At 35.7% G+C, this 16,962-nt stretch overlaps 2 protein-coding genes across 2 annotated transcripts; both read right to left on the minus strand.

Annotated features, from left to right (window-relative positions):
* Positions 1-1,304: 1,304 nt before the first annotated feature.
* Positions 1,305-2,504, minus strand: LOC126617159 (uncharacterized). Its single transcript, XM_050285200.1, has 3 exons — positions 2,111-2,504; positions 1,761-1,999; positions 1,305-1,664 (listed from the first exon to the last, which is right to left on the minus strand). Exons 1-3 carry the CDS (start codon positions 2,502-2,504, stop codon positions 1,305-1,307), a joined length of 993 nt encoding a protein of 330 aa, XP_050141157.1.
* Positions 2,505-10,028: 7,524 nt separating this feature from the next.
* On the minus strand, positions 10,029-13,376 carry LOC126614357 (verprolin-like). Its single transcript, XM_050281971.1, has 5 exons — positions 11,892-13,376; positions 11,508-11,618; positions 10,873-11,036; positions 10,579-10,783; positions 10,029-10,474 (listed from the first exon to the last, which is right to left on the minus strand). The coding sequence occupies exons 1-5, from the start codon at positions 12,594-12,596 to the stop codon at positions 10,298-10,300; spliced, it is 1,362 nt and encodes a 453-aa protein (XP_050137928.1). The 5' UTR covers positions 12,597-13,376; the 3' UTR covers positions 10,029-10,297.
* Positions 13,377-16,962: the final 3,586 nt, after the last annotated feature.

Genomic DNA, 16,962 nt, shown 5'->3' on the forward strand with positions numbered 1-16,962 from the left:
CTTCTTAGTGATTGACATATTCGCTTCCAATATATTTGACAAAAACCATGAAAAGAAAGAATATCAAGAAAATAAGCCAAATCATTCTTAGCAGAATCTAAACGTTGGTTTTCTAACAAACAAAAATGTTTTTGGCTATGTTTGACAGAGAAAAAACTTAAAAGTGCTTACGAATCATAGAACCGCTCTCTTATTCGAGAAGCAATTGGATTTTTTAATAAAAATTAAACACATTTCACATAAAAGTAATAGCCAAAGTTCTTATGAGCAAAAGTGATTCATAGAGAAGTAGTTTCAAATGGACCTTAAGTCTAAAAAAGTTATGATGCCCAAGTAATACAACATTAAAAACAAACAGGAGTTATCCTAAAGGAAAACTAATTAAAAGGGTTTGAAAACTTTAAGTTGTAACGATAAGGACAAAATAAAGGGTAAAGTGAATAGTACCAGGATCGACTTTTTAGTGTAAAAATTTGGTTTTTCATTAAAGTGAACAGTACCGGGAGCTTTTCGTTAAAGTTCCCTTATCCTAATTGCAATAGACAGTGATATGATGAGCAAGAATGGAATCAAATCCTTCCCTAGTGAAACCTCAATATTTTTTCTATAACGAGTTTAAACAGAAAGCTAAAATGATATATATAGAGAGGATCGTCTTGAAATCAACACACAAGAAAACCTCTAATTCACCTGCCAAAATCACATCTCTTGAGTCACACATATAGATTGATAAAACGACCTAAAGCGGAAAATCCATACTGAAGTGAAAGTAAATTAAAAACTCTCTTAGAGAGATGCAACAAAACTAACAACAAAATTAAACTAGAGTTTTCTTTCTGCAACTTATTAATAAAAACGCTCTAAACTATACATCTTAAAACTCATAACCCTCTCGATTATCAGAACTCATACTTTTGGTATAGCAGTGTCGCCATCCTACCTAAAACACCAAATTTAGTCGTGTATATAAAGTGGGTGGTGTGGATCCAACAAGATGGTTGAGATTTGAGACAAATAAAAACCAGAGTAAGAAGAAATCACCAAAACGAGATTGATGACGAGGTTCAAACCATAATTAATCATTAGGCGATAAAACTTCAATCGAAATCGTCGTCGGTAAGTGTATGAAGAGTGCAAGAGAGCACTTAGTAAGAGAGTTATTGTGACAGTTGGAATAATTTTATCTTATTATTTTTTTTTTTTTTGGCAAAGGATAGAATATATTAAAGACGAATCTTAAGGTTTACATCTTTAGCAAGAGCATTAAACAAAAAAGCTGGGCCAACACAATCCCAAATAAAGTCTCAACCTTCCTTGAACACATACTTAGCCACCAAGTGAGCAGCATGATTGCTCTCCCTAGGCACAAATGCGAACGTCACCAATGTCAACTTTCGCGCTAGAATCTTGATATCGCCAAGAACACAATCCAAGCTAAAGTCAGCAGACACTTCCTTTCTGATCATTTGAATAATCAGCTTAGCATCGGATTCAACAAAAACATGATTGAATCTGTGGTTAATACAAGCCGCCAAAGCAGTGCGGATCGCAATAGCTTCGGCCGCATCTGCGCTGTGACAAAGCACAGTACCCAAGCCACCCGCAGCTTGGAGCACTCCGGCAAAATCACGCCCCACCCAACCCACACCAGCACAATGAGTTTTCTTGCACCAGGCCGCATCCGTGTTGATCTTGATGGTCCCGTACTTTGGTCTTTGCCAGTGAAGGATTGGACGGGCAGCAGCTGTAAAGGATCATACTTCCTTGGCCCAATCGTCACCTTCCACACTAGCTGAAGCAGCTCTAAATTCATTGATGTTCTTCCTCCATAAATCCACAACTTCTAAAGGCTGGCGATGCAGCCCATTAAAGACAACATCGTTTCTGTTTTTCCAAAGTCTCCATAAACCAAAAGCAAATTCTTGGCATATCTCATCTGCATTTTCCCTACCCTTGACACACTCATGGAACTTTCCCCAACTTTCAAGAAAATCAACTCCTTCCAATTCGTGGGAATTCAGGTGAAAATGAGAGCAAAACCAGAATAGATGACTGAAGTTACATCAGAAAAATAGGTGGTTCTCCGTTTCGTCCAACGCATTGCACACACCACACACATTATCTACTCTCATGTGTCGTATCTGTAGGTTGCGTTGCACAGCCAAGGCATTACTGCAACATCTCCAAATAAAGAGCTTGATTTTATTAGGGGCCTGCAGGCGCCATATCCTAGACCAAACTTGGTTTAGCTGCTGTTGTTCACTAGGGGCACCCCGGCCCTTCTTACCCAAAGCACCATTTACCAACAAGTCCATAGCCACCCCATAGCCGGATTTCACGGAATAAACCCCGTTCACAAAATGATGCCACACCAATCTGTCTTCACAACCAAAATGACTTAACGAAATACTAAGAATAGTATCAGCATCCTCACGGTGAAAACCGGCATTAATGATGTTAGCCTTCCAAGAGTTTGAGCCCGGATCAATTAGATCGCTAACCATGGTGGCATCAAGGTCCTCACTAGGACGAACTCAAAAGGTTGAGGGTTTAGGGAACCACGGGTCTTCCCTAATATTGATGCATTCTCCATTTCCCACCCTCAATCTAATCCCATTCTGCAGAACCTTACGGGCTTCAAAAATACCTTTCCATCCCATGAAGTATTCTTTCCTCTCCCTGCTTCTTTAAAGGATCTCCCAAGATGGTATTTGTCTCTCAAAACTATAGCTAAAAGGGACGACGAATTGAGGGACAATCGCCATCCAATTTTAGCCAGAAACGCCAAGTTAAAGCATTGAATATCCTTGAAACCCAGGCCTCCTGAGTTCTTTTGTTTCGTTATCCTCTCCCAGGAAACCCAATGAACCCCTTTGCGTTGATCGTTGCCTTTCCACCAGAAGTTCCGAATGGCTTTCTCAACATCCCTGCAAACTCCAATAGGAAGCTTAAAATAGCTCATGGCATAATTCAGTAAAGCCATGGCCACAGCTTTGACCAAGACTTCCTTTCCAGCTTGAGATAAAAATTGTTCAGTCCATCCAGCCAACCGAGCTTCCACCTTGTCACGCACCTCCGCAAAAACAACTTTTTTGGAATGTCCGAAATCAGCCTGCAGCCCTAAATACTTCCCAAAACCCTGCTTGCATTGGATCCCCAATGTTTCCTCAATTTCCATCTTTATTCGATTTGAGGTTTTAGGGCTAAAGAACACCGAACTCTTAGTCAAGTTGACTTCTTGACCAGAACCACGGGCATACACCTTCAGAACCTCAACAACAGCTTTCGCTTCGTCCACAGTGGCGTTGCCAAACACTACAGAATCATCAGCAAAGAATAGATGGGTAAGCGGGATCCCTTTAGGCGTGAACTTAAAGCCATGTAGAGCACCTTGTTTTAGCCCATTCCTGAGCAACATCGAAAGACCTTCAATACAAAGGAGAAATAAGAAGGGAGAGAGTGGGTCTCCCTGTCTCAACCCCCTCTGCGGCAAGATGTATCCAGTCGGGGTTCCATTAACCAGAATGCTGAAAGAGACAATGGAGATACATTCCTTTATCCACTTACAAAAGAGAGGCGCGAAACCCATCTTAGTCATCATGGTAATAAGGAAGTCCCATTCAACTCGATCGTAGGCTTTAGCCATGTCTAGTTTAGTAGCCATACCAGCCTGATCCTCCATCCTTTGATGAAGTAGGGAATGAAGGACTTCGTGAACCACAAGAATATTGTCCTGGATTTGCTTTCCAGCTACGAAGGCAGATTGATTATCACCAATCACTTTAGGCATCACCAGTTTTAGCTTATTGGTGAGAACCTTAGCAAAGATCTTGTAAATTACATTGCACAGAGCAATGGGTCTGTATTGCACCATGTTCTTGGGGCATTTCACTTTTGGAATAAGCACCAAATTGGTATGGTTTAGTTTCCGCAGAAGAGTACCTGAGTGCCAAAATGCTTGAACAATCTTTACAACATCCTCCCCCACTGTATCCCAGTGATCTTGATAAAAACATCCAGAGAACCCATCCGGTCCCAGGGCCTTAGAATGAGGGATTTGAGAGACTGCCAACAAAATTTCCCCAGTAGACACCGGGGCAGTCAAAGCAATGTTGTCCTCATGTGTGATCCTGGCCTCCACGTTTCTCTCAATGTCTTCAATTTGACTAGGTCTAGAAGACTGGAACAGGTCAGCAAAATAGGCAATGGCCGTGTCATTTATCTCCTTGTCCTTTTCATGCCACACCCCATGGGAATCTTCAATCCCCCGGATAAGATTAAGCCTTCGTATTTTCAGTGTCTGCGCGTGAAAGAACTTGGTGTTCTTATCACCCTCTTTAAGCCATTGAACTCTAGACTTTACTTTCCAGTAAACCTCTTCTTCCTTGTGGGCAGCTCTAAGATCTCTCTCTTTTTGCTTAATCGACTCAGAGGCAAATTCCTTAGACTGAAGAGCCACTCTGATCTCATTCTTCAAGTGTTCAATCTTCTTTTTAGAATTCTTGCCAGTCCCTTTGTACCAGAACTTTAATCTTCTCCTGAGCGTTTTTATTTTCTCACAGAACCGGTAAGCATGGGATCCACTAATTTTATCTTTCCATTCCCCAACAACAAGCTCGCGACACTCATTCGTTTTGCTCCAACGACCATCAAACGAAAATTTCCTTCCTCTCCAGACCTGAAACTTCTCCGTAGATAGAAGCAGCAAAGCATGGTCTGAACCTTCGAGGACAACATGTCTGATAGTAGTATCGGGGTAGAGGTCGTGCCACCCATGGGTGACTAACCCACGATCAAGCCTCTGCTGGATGGGAAGAGACTCCCTATTGTTTCACCACGTGAAGGGGTATCCTTCATACCCCAGATCCATGAGATCGTTACCGGCCACGAACCCTCTGAAATCTTTCATACTAGCCGCACCTCTATAGTTGCCGCCTTCCTTTTCTTCATTGCACAAAATATCGTTAAAGTCACCTAAAATGAGACATCTTCCCTTGTCTTGCTCAATTCGTTTACCCAGAGTCTGCCATTGGGTTCTTCTTTTCTTCTCATCAGTGCTAGCATAAATAGCAAACAAACGCTAGTAGTTGTTAAGTTTTTCATCCCAAAGCTTTAACTCGATCATAAATTCCTCTAATTTCATCAGGATAACCGGAACATCATCCCTCCAGAACACACAAAGGCCACCTCCAATTCCTCTTGGTTCTACTGCAAAAAGGTGTTCCATTTGAAGTCTCATTTTCAAGTGTACATAGTTTCTGCTGTTGTTCTTTGTTTCTAGCAGGATCATTATGTCGGGAGTGTGGAGCCGGTTTTGCTCCATCAAGTTGTCAATTGTCAGGTCACCCCCGATACCCTGACAGTTCCAGGCGATTATTTTCATGGAAACGTGGGGGACCCCTTAAGGTTGGTCCCCTCCGCCTCAGCAGCAAGACTTTTCCTCGGCTTGGAGTTTTTTGGCTCCACACACTGCTCCACCATCGTATACTCCACCTCCTGAAAGGGTCTTTTTTTCCTCTTTGATTCATTCATTACCGCCTCAATAATAGGCGCTAACTCAAAGGGATCATCCTCCATATCCTTAGCTTCTAGAGAATTTATCACCTCTCTTGTCTGCCCCTCAAAACCCACCTCATTGTTGTTCCCTTCGACTTCATAATCCTCCACTCCAATTAGTAAAACTTCAATCGAAATCTTATTATTTTTTTGAAGAACCAATTATAATTGTTTGCTCACGAATGAAATATACAAAAATTAACGACTAGAATTAACTAGCACGACTAATGATAACATTTTTCATGTAAGACTACATAGGCGCAGAGTCTCACATCAAACTAGGCCTGGCAAACGGGTCGTGTCAGTCGTGTTCGTGTCGTTTTCGTGTAACACCTGTTATCTTAACGGGTCGTGTCGTGTCACACCTGTTATCTTAACGGGTCCTTAACAGGTCGGGTCACTTTACCCAACGGGTAAAGTGACCCGACCCATTATGACTCGTTATGAAAAAAAAAAATTCTTAAATTTGCACATACCACACGTTGTCACATAAATATTACTTCAAAACATTAAAACACATTTGTTGTTTAAGTACTACATCTACACTTGAAAATAAGAGCCTCATAAAAAATACATCCATACACTACTAATCTATTACAAATATTAAATGTGCAAGGATATGCAAAATGAAAGCGTTTTTGTTTTCAAGGTTGTGAAGCCTTTCTCAAAAGTTTAAACCTTGCCAATGGAACTCAAAGCTTAATGAAAGTGACCCACTAGTGTGTTTATTCGTACTTTCATTAAGTATAACATAAGATTTTGTGATATCCACTACTGTAAATATTTTAAATTGAAGATCGAATTCATTCATTGTATTCATATAGGGTCAAGGAGTGTAGCTATAAAAAATTATCAAAATCGGAGTTAAAATAACCGTTAAATTGGGATTTTTCGTTTATAACCGTCGAAAAGTTTTGTTCCGTTATTTAATCTTTAAATGTTTGTTTTTTGCAATTTTTGGCGTATGCGATCTCGAAGCATATACAAACAAGTATGACGGTTAGATCGTTGAAACTAGTTTCGTAGAATGCGTATCCCATCAAAACAATAGATTCACTAACACTTAAGAGTTTATTCTTACTTTCATCAAGTATAATATAAGATTTTGTGGTATCCACTAGTGTAAATATTTTAAATTGAAGATCGATTTCATTCATTATATTATAAAGGAGTGTAGCTGTAAAAAATCATCAAAATCGGAGTTAAAATAACCGTTAAATCGTGATTTTCGTTTATAACCGTTGAAAATTTTTGTCTCATTACTTGATCTCTAAATGTTTGTTTTTTTCAATTTTTGGCGTATGCTATCTTGAAGTAGATACAAACATGTTTGACGGTTGGATCGTTGAAACTAGTTTCATAGAATGTGTATCCCATCAAAACAATAGATTCACTAACACTTAAAGAGTTTATTCATACTTTCATCAAGTATAACATAAGATTTTGTGGTATCCACTAGTATAAATATTTTAAATTGAAGATCGAATTCATTCATTGTATTTATATAGGGTCAAGGAGTGTAGCTGTAAAAAATCATCAAAATCGGAGTTAAAATAACCGTTAAATCGTGATTTTTCGTTTATAACCGTCGAAGCGTTTTGTCCCATTACTTGATCTCTGAACGTTTGTTTTTTTACAATTTTTGGCATATGCAATCTCGAAGCATATACAAACAAGTTTGACGGTTGGATCATTGAAACTAGTTTTGCAAAATGCGTATCTCATCAAAACAATATATTCACTAACACTTAAGAGTTTATTAATATTTTCATTATGTATAACATAAGATTTTGTGGTATCCACTAGTGTAAATATTTTAAATTGAAGATCGAATTCATTCATTGTATTCATATAGGGTAAAGGAGTGTAGCTGTAAAAAATTATCAAAATCGGAGTTAAAATAACCGTTAAATCGTGATTTTTCGTTTATAACCGTCGAAACGTTTTGTCCCGTTACTTGATCTATGAATGTTTTTTTTTTTCAATTTTTAGCATATGCGATCTCGAAGTATATACAAACATGTTTGACGGTTTGATCGTTGAAACTAGTTTCGTAGAATGCGTATCCCATCAAAACGATAGATTCACTAACACTTAGGAGTTTATTTATACTTTCATCAAGTATAACATAAGATTTTGTGGTATCCACTAGTGTAAATATTTTAAATTGAAGATCGAATTCATTCATTGTATTCATATAGGATCAAGGAGTGTAGATGTAAAATATCATCAAAATCGGAGTTAAAATAACCGTTAAATCGTGATTTTTTGTTTATAATCTTCAAAAAGTTTTGTCCGGTTACTTGATTTATGAATGTTTGTTTTTTGCAATTTTTGGCGTATGCGATCTCGAAGCATATACAAACAAGTATGACGGTTAGATCGTTGAAACTAATTTTGTAGAATGCGTATCCCATCAAAACAATAGATTCACTAACACTTAAGAGTTTATTCTTACTTTCATCAAGTATAACATAAGATTTTGTGGTATCCACTGGTGTAAATATTTTAAATTGAAGATCGAATTTATTCATTGTATTCATATAGGGTCAAGTAGTGTAGATGTAAAAAATCATCAAAATTAGAGTTAAAATAACCGTTAAATCGTGATTTTTTGTTTATAACCATCGAAAAGTTTTGTCTCGTTACTTGATCTCTGAATGTTTATTGTTTGCAATTTTTGGCGTATGCGATCTCGAAGCATATACAAACAAGTTTGACGGTTGGATCGTTGAAACTAATTTTGCAAAATGTGTATCTCATCAAAACAATAGATTCACTAACACTTAAGAGTTTATTCATATTTTCATTAAGTATAACATAAGATTTTGTGGTATCCACTAGTGTAAATATTTTAAATTGAAGATCGAATTCATTCATTGTATTCATATAGGGTCAAGGAGTGTAAATGTAAAATATCATCAAAATTGGAGTTAAAATAACCGTTAAATCGTGATTTTTTGTTTATAACCATCGAAAAGTTTTGTCTCATTACTTGATCTCTGAATATTTGTTTTTTGCAATTTTTGGCGTATGCGATCTCGAAGCATATACAAACAAGTTTGACGGTTGGATTGTTGAAACTAGTTTCGCAAAATGCGTATCTCATCAAAACAATAAATTCATTAACACTTGAGAGTTTATTCATATTTTCATTAAGTATAACATAAGATTTTGTGGTATCCACTAGTGTAAATATTTTAAATTGAAGATCGAATTCATTCATTGTATTCATATAGGGTAAAGGAGTGTAGCTGTAAAAAATTATCAAAATCGGAGTTAAAATAACCGTTAAATCGTGATTTTTCGTTTATAACCGTCGAAAAGTTTTGTCCCGTTACTTGATCTCTGAATGTTTGTTTTTTTCAATTTTTGGCGTATGCGATCTCGAAGTATATACAAACATGTTTGACGGTTGGATCGTTGAAACTAGTTTCGTATAATGCGTATTCCATCAAAACAATAGATTCACTAACACTTAAGAGTTTATTCATACTTTCATCAAGTATAACATAAGATTTTGTGGTATCCCCTAGTGTAAATATTTTAAATTGAAGATCGAATTCATTCATTGTATTCATATAGGGTCAATGAGTGTTGCTGTAAAAAATCATCAAAATTGGAGTTAAAATAACCGTTAAATCGTGATTTTTCGTTTATAACCGTCGAAAAGTTTTGTCTCGTTACTTGATCTGTGAATGTTTGTTTTTTGTAATTTTTCGCTGATGCAATCTCGAAGCATATACAAACAAGTTTGACGGTTGGATCGTTGAAATTAGTTTCGTATAATTCGTATCCCATGAAGTTTAATGGTGTGTGTGTGTGTGTATATATATATTTACTTATTAAGTAGATTTAAATCTATTTATTTTGTATGTATAATTATTATAGTTTTTAGGGGTATAAAATTTAATATATATATATATATAACTATTATAGTTAATATTTTGGGGGTATATTATAATTATTATAATTATTATAGTTAATTTAATATATATATATATATATATATATAAATAAAATTATTATAGCTTTTAGGGGTATAAAATTGTTAAATTAATATATATATATATATATAATTATTATAGTATTTTTGTAGGATTATAAAATTATTAAATTAATATTCTGTTATCGTGTATCGTGTTACCCACGTGTATACCCGAACCAACCCGTTATCTTAACAGGTGCTTATCGGGTTACCCGATAACGATCCGTTTCGTTATCGTATCGATCCGAACACCTGTTAATTTCGTGTCGTGTCGTGTCGAATTATCAGGTCGTGTCAGGAATTGCCAGGTCTACATCAAACGCTTGCAATTATAGTGGATGTCATATGTGCCTACCCCACATAAAAAACGATAGGACAAAGCACAGTCAGATCTTCCACAATCCACATGCAAAAGTTTGTTAGCAACTGCAGTGCCTCGGTCATCCACCAACCAAAAAACAAACTCGAAACATAACTCAAAAGATCCCAAAATCCCAAGGCACACAAGAACTTTTGACTTCATAAGAATACAATTGTAACCACTCATACAGACAAATCTGCATCTCCATGTCCATTTTTTCCTTCCCAAACTCTTCACCCTTCACAAGGCTCAAGCTTACATATGCAAATAAAAGACCCATCTAAGTATAAATTTAAATGATGCAAAAAAAAAAAAAAAAAAAAATTTATAATATGGTTTACAGAGAAAACAAGATCCACAAGAAATGGCCTAATTAATAAATAAATCGGATTTTATAACTTCAAATTGAGATCAACACTTTCTCCTACTTCACCATTGCAATTGTTGTTTACAGTGGTCGCTGCCCTATCATTTTGTGCCTTTGCTAGTGGGAAGAAGCTGTAGAAAGCTTGTTGTGGATTTGGAACACTTGGTCCGGGCTGGTAAATTGTGTCATCTGCATTATTCCCCTATAACAATACGAATGAACGAAAAAAAAAATTAGATAATTAATGAAATGAAACTGCTAAACAAAGTTAATGAAATGAGAAGTGGGCTGTGTTGATTATCGCACTTGATAGTGAAATGATTCAAAATCCGGAATTTCACGGTTATGAAACGCAAGATAAGATGGAGGGAGGTTGAGCTTTGGGCTGGGACATGTCCAACTAGTTGAAGGAGGGGCTAGGGTGAGAAAATCTCCATTGACACTCCCATTTTCTTTGATGCTGCTTCTTGAATTCGACTCAGAAATTGAAGTTGAGCATGAAGGTCCTTCTCTGAATATGGTGCAAAGGAAAGAAAATCCATGTGAGCCAAATAATGTGCTTGGTGTAAATAAATGGAAGATAATTAGAGATAAACTGACCTGAAATTTGTTTTGATTGCGGGATCAAAATTGAAGGCAGATCTGTTCCCACATGAAGTTGCTTCATCGGCTCTTATAGGAGGAGCAACAAATGTAGGGAACTTGATGGAGGGGACAGGTGGATTCTCTAGAGAAAATGGATATGGCCTCTTCATGCCAACCATCTACTACATATTACAGATAGTAAGAATTAGTCAAATGAAGCATTATTTGAGTGATATTCTATATATTGATTATATTCTAATCTAAATTACGAGGAGGAAAATTACAATTTGGGTTCAGAAGGAGGACCACATTGTTATAGTCAACTTGGCTACGCCTAGGTATGCAGGAACACTAATCTCTTAGGTGCCTCACAAAATTACCAAACAGATTGTACTCAAATTTAAATTCAATTCCATCAAAATAAAACAAACTGAAATATAAAAGTATACAAATTCTTTCTGAATTCCAATATGTGAAATAGGATTTCCAAATCTAATGAAATCCCACTTGTTGGACTAATTCCCACTAGGAAAAAGAATTTGCAAAATAAGTACTGAGAAATTTTAAGTTTTGAGATGCTAAAATTAGATACATATTTCAGGAAAAAGAGGCAATCATATAGGCTAAATATAGAGGTGAACAGAACAAACCTTTTCTTCATCCGGCCACATAGGAGTATAGTTGCTGTAATAGCTTTGGTTTGAAGGGGGCTCTATCTGAAAATTTAGTACAGATGATGAATTTGCTGTTGACAGATTAACCTGCAATATTTCCCATACACCAACAGTTCATTCTCAAATAGAATTAAAAAGAGTGGATCATCAAAAGTTCATTAATTTCTTCATGTAACTATTTTTTTTTTATACAAAGATATTCTAAACTACTTTAATCTACAAAGAGGCACGCTACCTAAGTTAACTTGCCTAACTTGAATCTAACATTTCTTTACATAACTAGATTTTTTTCTAGAACTCAAAGAGAAAGGGGAAACTGAAACAAACAACGAAGAAAATAAAGTAGAAAGAATGTGTCACCATTGAAGGAGGAGGAGGAGGTGGCGGTGGAGGAGGAGGCTGCTGGTGATGAAATTGCTGTGTTCTTGTTGGAAAATTGGAGAGCGGCCAAATGGGGTTGTTGTTGCTGGACTCAAAAGGTAAATTCATAGTAGACCTGAATGCCAATCCAGGATCCAACCCAGGATTACAACTCACCTTCTGATCAAGAATATTAAACTCACATGGATTCCACAAGTTGGGAACATGATTCCCATTCCCACCACCATTAATATTATTGTTGTTGTTATTATTTCCCACACCAAACGGAAAAGTTCCACTGCTGATCATTGGCTTCCTACCATCAACGCCGCTGTGGGCCGGTGGAATCAACTGCGGACGGAAAATCGAGTTGGGGGAGGGCAGATCCAGTGATGGAAATGGGATTGAAGAGGGAGGCTGATAAAAATGCCTGATCGGAACCGAACTAGTACACGAATGTGAAGAAGATTTTGTTGGTAATGAGAGAGAAGATGGTGGGGTGGTGGACAAAATTGCAGCTGCTGCTGCTTTCTTCTGCTGTTCTTCAAGCCTGATTTTCTCAAGCTGTGCAACACCAAGTCCTCTCTGTGGCACTTTTTTCTGCTTTGTTTTTTTGGATGAAGATCTACTACTGATGATGTTATTGCTTCCCAACCCAATAATTTCAGTGCTAGTGTCTTGGGTTTGTTCTTCCTCATGAGCCATTTCTTTTGCTATGTTAATAAATCCATCTACTTTTACAGCAACAAAAGATTGATAATAAAAAAGAGGGGATTTCTGGATCACACTCAGAAACTCAGGATTTGAAATGGGGATTTATGGGGGAAAATCTAAATCTTGATGGTGATTTGAGTTGGAGGAGGAACATGTTCTTGTGGCTTTTGTAGTACTTGCTCTTGTTCTTCTCTTCCATGAATAAAAATTTGGGTATTTTTATCATTTTTTTTTGGGATTTTAAGGAAACAACGAAACAAAGATTGGAGAGAGAGACCCAAATCCTTGATTTTCAAGAAACCATGATTTGAAAACAAACTCTTAGAGGAATTTAAGATTGCCCAAAATCTCGCTTGGGGAGGAACAAACCCGAAAGCCTAGCCAAGTTTTTAGCAAAAAAAACAGTACAAAAATTAAAAAGGGAAAGGAGAGAGAGAGAGAGAGAGAGAGAAGCGGAAGAGAGATAATCTGAGAGGTTTTCAGATTTTTCTCACATGTCCGAGAGAGATCAGATGAGAGAGAGAGAGAGAGAGAGAGTATATATGCAAATTTATGACCAAAAAATCTGTATTTTTTGTATGGTTTTTTTGAAATTCAAACCATGCAAATCTAGAACACTATGATTAATATTTTTCTCAAATTTGTAGCCCACATTCTCGCTCCACTCCTCATTTGCTTCCTAGACCGACTCTTATGAGCTCTGTTTTCTCTCACTCACTCACTACTTTCTCTCCTGAGAAGACAAGTGAGAGCCAAAAGTCAAGAGCCAAAAGTCGAAAGCCGAAAGCCATAAGCCAAAAGCTGAAAGCCATATTTTTGCCCTCAAATTCCAATTGGGTTTGTTTATGAGTTACCAAATTGAGCTACGAACCAGTGTCACCAATGCTTTGCTTGTTTGTTTCATTTTTGGGCATCCATGCATGGCTGGCTTTTGCAGCTTTAGCGTATAGGGCCTACCAAATCAACTCCCACGTACGTGGGACCCATTTAAAGTATCGTCAACACCGACATATACATGAAATTCATCGCTATTAAATTTGCCTAACGTAGTAACATATATGTTTATTGGATAATATTATGGAGATTAAATTTGTAAATAAAATTTGCAAATTAAATGATGTTACCAATACAATTGAGCACGTTTATTAACGTTTAAATAATAATTCAATCATCAATTTCTATGTCATTTAGTTTATAAAGTTTTGTTTACAAATTTAGTCTCTTTAGCATTACCCATATTTACTAGCATGTTTTTGGGATTTGAAAAGTATAAAGTGGTGCAATATGGGAGTATCATATGCATTTTAAGTTAAATATCGACATTGTGTTCACATGGCAAAATTCCTTTTAAATAACACAAGTTCAAACTTTGATTGGCACTACCTTTGAATTTACATACTAATTTCTTTGATAGGAAAACTAGAAACACTAGAAAGACAAACAAATACCACATGCAAACTATTCTTATACAATTTGAGATAAGTGCTTCTTGTTTTTTGCAATGATGTTGAAAACTAGAAATTAATCTAGTGACGTGAGTTTTTAGTTTTTATGCAGTTTGTGCCTCCTTTAATTTTACCCTTTTCGGTTTGTTTCATTTACAATTTTGTTAAGATTTGTGTCTGGTACGTACGGTTGAAGTTTTTAAATGAATATCATTGATTAGAATGAGTGAATGACATATTACATGTCTTTGAAGTTATCATTGTTACAATCATATGTGCTACATGTCTTTGAAGTTATCATTGTTACTAATATATGTGCTATATCCTTGATGGACAATTAGTTGGATGATCATTCTTTACCATGTTGTCGTTATAACATTGTTGTGCGTTCATTATGTCATCGTTTATCTTTGGGCTACCATTCTTTATTTAAAGCAAAATTGTATCATTTTTCAAGGCAAAAAATAGTAAAAAAAAATGTGAGAACGGAATGACAAATTCGACCCCATCCTCCATCGCCATACCTAGGGATGACAATGGGACGGATTGGGTTCAGATGTGCCATCCCCATACCCGAACCCGTAGAATTCCCGAACGGGTTTTCCTCATGATCGAACCTGTCGGGTGACGGATTTTTGATGGAGAACGGTTTTTCCCATTATGATATTTATATATTTATTTATATTATTAACTAAATGAAGAATATTAAAAAAAACGATATTAAATAAAGGGTGTGCTATCCACACACCTCTTTTTACTTCATATACACCTTAATTTGCGGCCGTCGAATCGACTGAATTAAAGAAGATTAAAGGGTAGAAATTAACAAAGGGTGCGTGAGAAGTAAAAAGGGGTGTGAATAGCACACAGAAAACATTTACACTCTTAAAAATTATAAGCATATAATTTCTATTATTAATGATATAAAAGTAAATAATTAATTTCATATTTAATAATGCATGATTATTAACAACCCCTTTTCATATAATAAATATTTATATATTTTTTATTCATAGATGAAATGGTTCGGTTTTGGGTATGGGTACCCACAATTTTATACCCAAAACATAACCATTCGGATCGGTTACTTGCGGGGATTGGATTTGATGGGTTAAATTACCATCCCTTCATACTTACCCCCATTGTCACCCTAAACTTAATCCTTTCCTTCCTATACCTTAAATTCAACTTGTTACTTTCTATTTCCTACTTCCTATTTATGGAAAGTTAGTGATAACAATTATAAATGATTATTAATGGAAATTGAATAGGAAATTTACTTATAACGTTAACTTATTTTGAAAGTTATGCTTTATAAGAAAAGATGTTCTGCGGTTCATATTTACTTACTAACTATAGCAAGAACATAGTTGAAGATAGATATACAGACTGGATCAATTTTTATGTTTCCCCCTTCCGATTGGATATACATGATCAAAAGCTTCTGTGAGAACATCAATGTTATATATAAATCGTATACTTTCTGTTACCGGAAAAAAATAAATCGTATACTTTCAATAATAACTAGATGGTGTGTGGGATGATTTGAAACTGAAGAAAATAAGTTCACTTTTTAGAAAGAAAAAAATGTGTTAACACAAGTATATAATTTATTCAAAACAAATACGTCTCGTGTTATATATTAGGCTCTCCAAAATGGTAAATACTGCATCAAAGAAAAAGTAAATTATATAAAAAAGGAAGACATATATCATATATATGCATGTTTCAAAAGTGCTTGCTTAATTTTCATACAAATGATATATTTGCTTTTAAGTGACCATCACTTGGTTGGTTTTTGAGATCACCAAATGTTTTAAGAACCAAGACGTATAGTTCCGCATGATTCAGTTTTATAGTAATCAAGAGAATAATTAAAGGATTAGAATAGGAGATTTCTCAAAGTTAATGGTGATCAGAACTTGGATTTAGGTTTTAAGTTCAATCTATCATGAAAAATGAAAATCTACCAAAATTGAACACACTAGATCCTATTTACTTTATTTATTTTTCATTTGGTTTATGAGCCATGAGCCGTTAGTTAGATACTTTAAATTCAAATTCCATCCAATAAAAAATTGACAGTAATTCAAAGATTTGAGTCAAACTAAGGTAACCATAATCTAATCATAAATTTGATAATCTGAAACAGAAATTAGATACCACAAGTTGAGAGGTGACTATATATGATTGAATCCTCAAATCTTGCCTTGTGACATACCAATGAGCAAAGCTAATCTCTACCTTTCTTGAAAGACCCCACTTTGGCCACAACAAACTATCCAACTTTCTCAAAACAAAACAAAAATGGTGCCTTTCAAGAAAAACAAGCCACCCACCATCCATATATTCCATAGAGGACTGTGGAGCCTCCGTGACACCACTCCTTTTGTCACATAAGAAGCCAAAGATTTTGTTGGATTCACAAACTATAAGGCATCCATCATAAATATAAGGCATCTATCAATAAGATTCTGTTTATTTTGCCTTATCTCATTCTTGTTTTTCTTTCATTGGTTGTTCATTGGATTGAGTACTATGTAAGAGCAATGCTATAAAGAAACTTTATCAAAGTGAGATTTTTTATAAACTTTTTGTCGCATCACAATTTAATGTCAATTAATATGCCAATATTATACACCATTGTGCCAAAAAAAAAAATGATGTGACAGAGAGTCTATAAAAAGTCACACTTTTGAGAGAATCTCTTTTAACATTATTTGGTATTTGAATCATTTGGGGTGAATTAAAATCTTCGACAACCAATAATTTATTGTGGTTGATAGCATCATAAATATTGATGGGTCGTGTGTTTAAAGTTGTATTTAGTGTGAACAAGATATGAAATTGGTTTTGTATGAGTGAAATTTTTCTTTGTGCATGATGATCTCGAAATTGGTTTTTGGATCATT

This window comes from Malus sylvestris, chromosome 3 (assembly GCF_916048215.2).
Source record: "Malus sylvestris chromosome 3, drMalSylv7.2, whole genome shotgun sequence".
Lineage (NCBI taxonomy): Eukaryota > Viridiplantae > Streptophyta > Magnoliopsida > Rosales > Rosaceae > Malus > Malus sylvestris.

Coding starts and splice junctions, on each gene's coding strand:
- LOC126614357 (XM_050281971.1), bottom strand. CDS start 12,596: ATGGCTCATGAGGAAGAACAAACCCAAGACACTAGCACTGAAATTATT. Junction 11,037..11,507: donor TGTGGCCGGATGAAGAAAAG/GTTTGTTCTGTT, acceptor AATATGTAGTAG/ATGGTTGGCATGAAGAGGCC. Junction 10,475..10,578: donor TTGAATCATTTCACTATCAA/GTGCGATAATCA, acceptor GTATTGTTATAG/GGGAATAATGCAGATGACAC.
- LOC126617159 (XM_050285200.1), bottom strand. CDS start 2,504: ATGGTTAGCGATCTAATTGATCCGGGCTCAAACTCTTGGAAGGCTAAC. Junction 2,000..2,110: donor GAGAGTAGATAATGTGTGTG/GTGTGTGCAATG, acceptor ACGAATTGGAAG/GAGTTGATTTTCTTGAAAGT. Junction 1,665..1,760: donor GTGACGATTGGGCCAAGGAA/GTATGATCCTTT, acceptor GCCTGGTGCAAG/AAAACTCATTGTGCTGGTGT.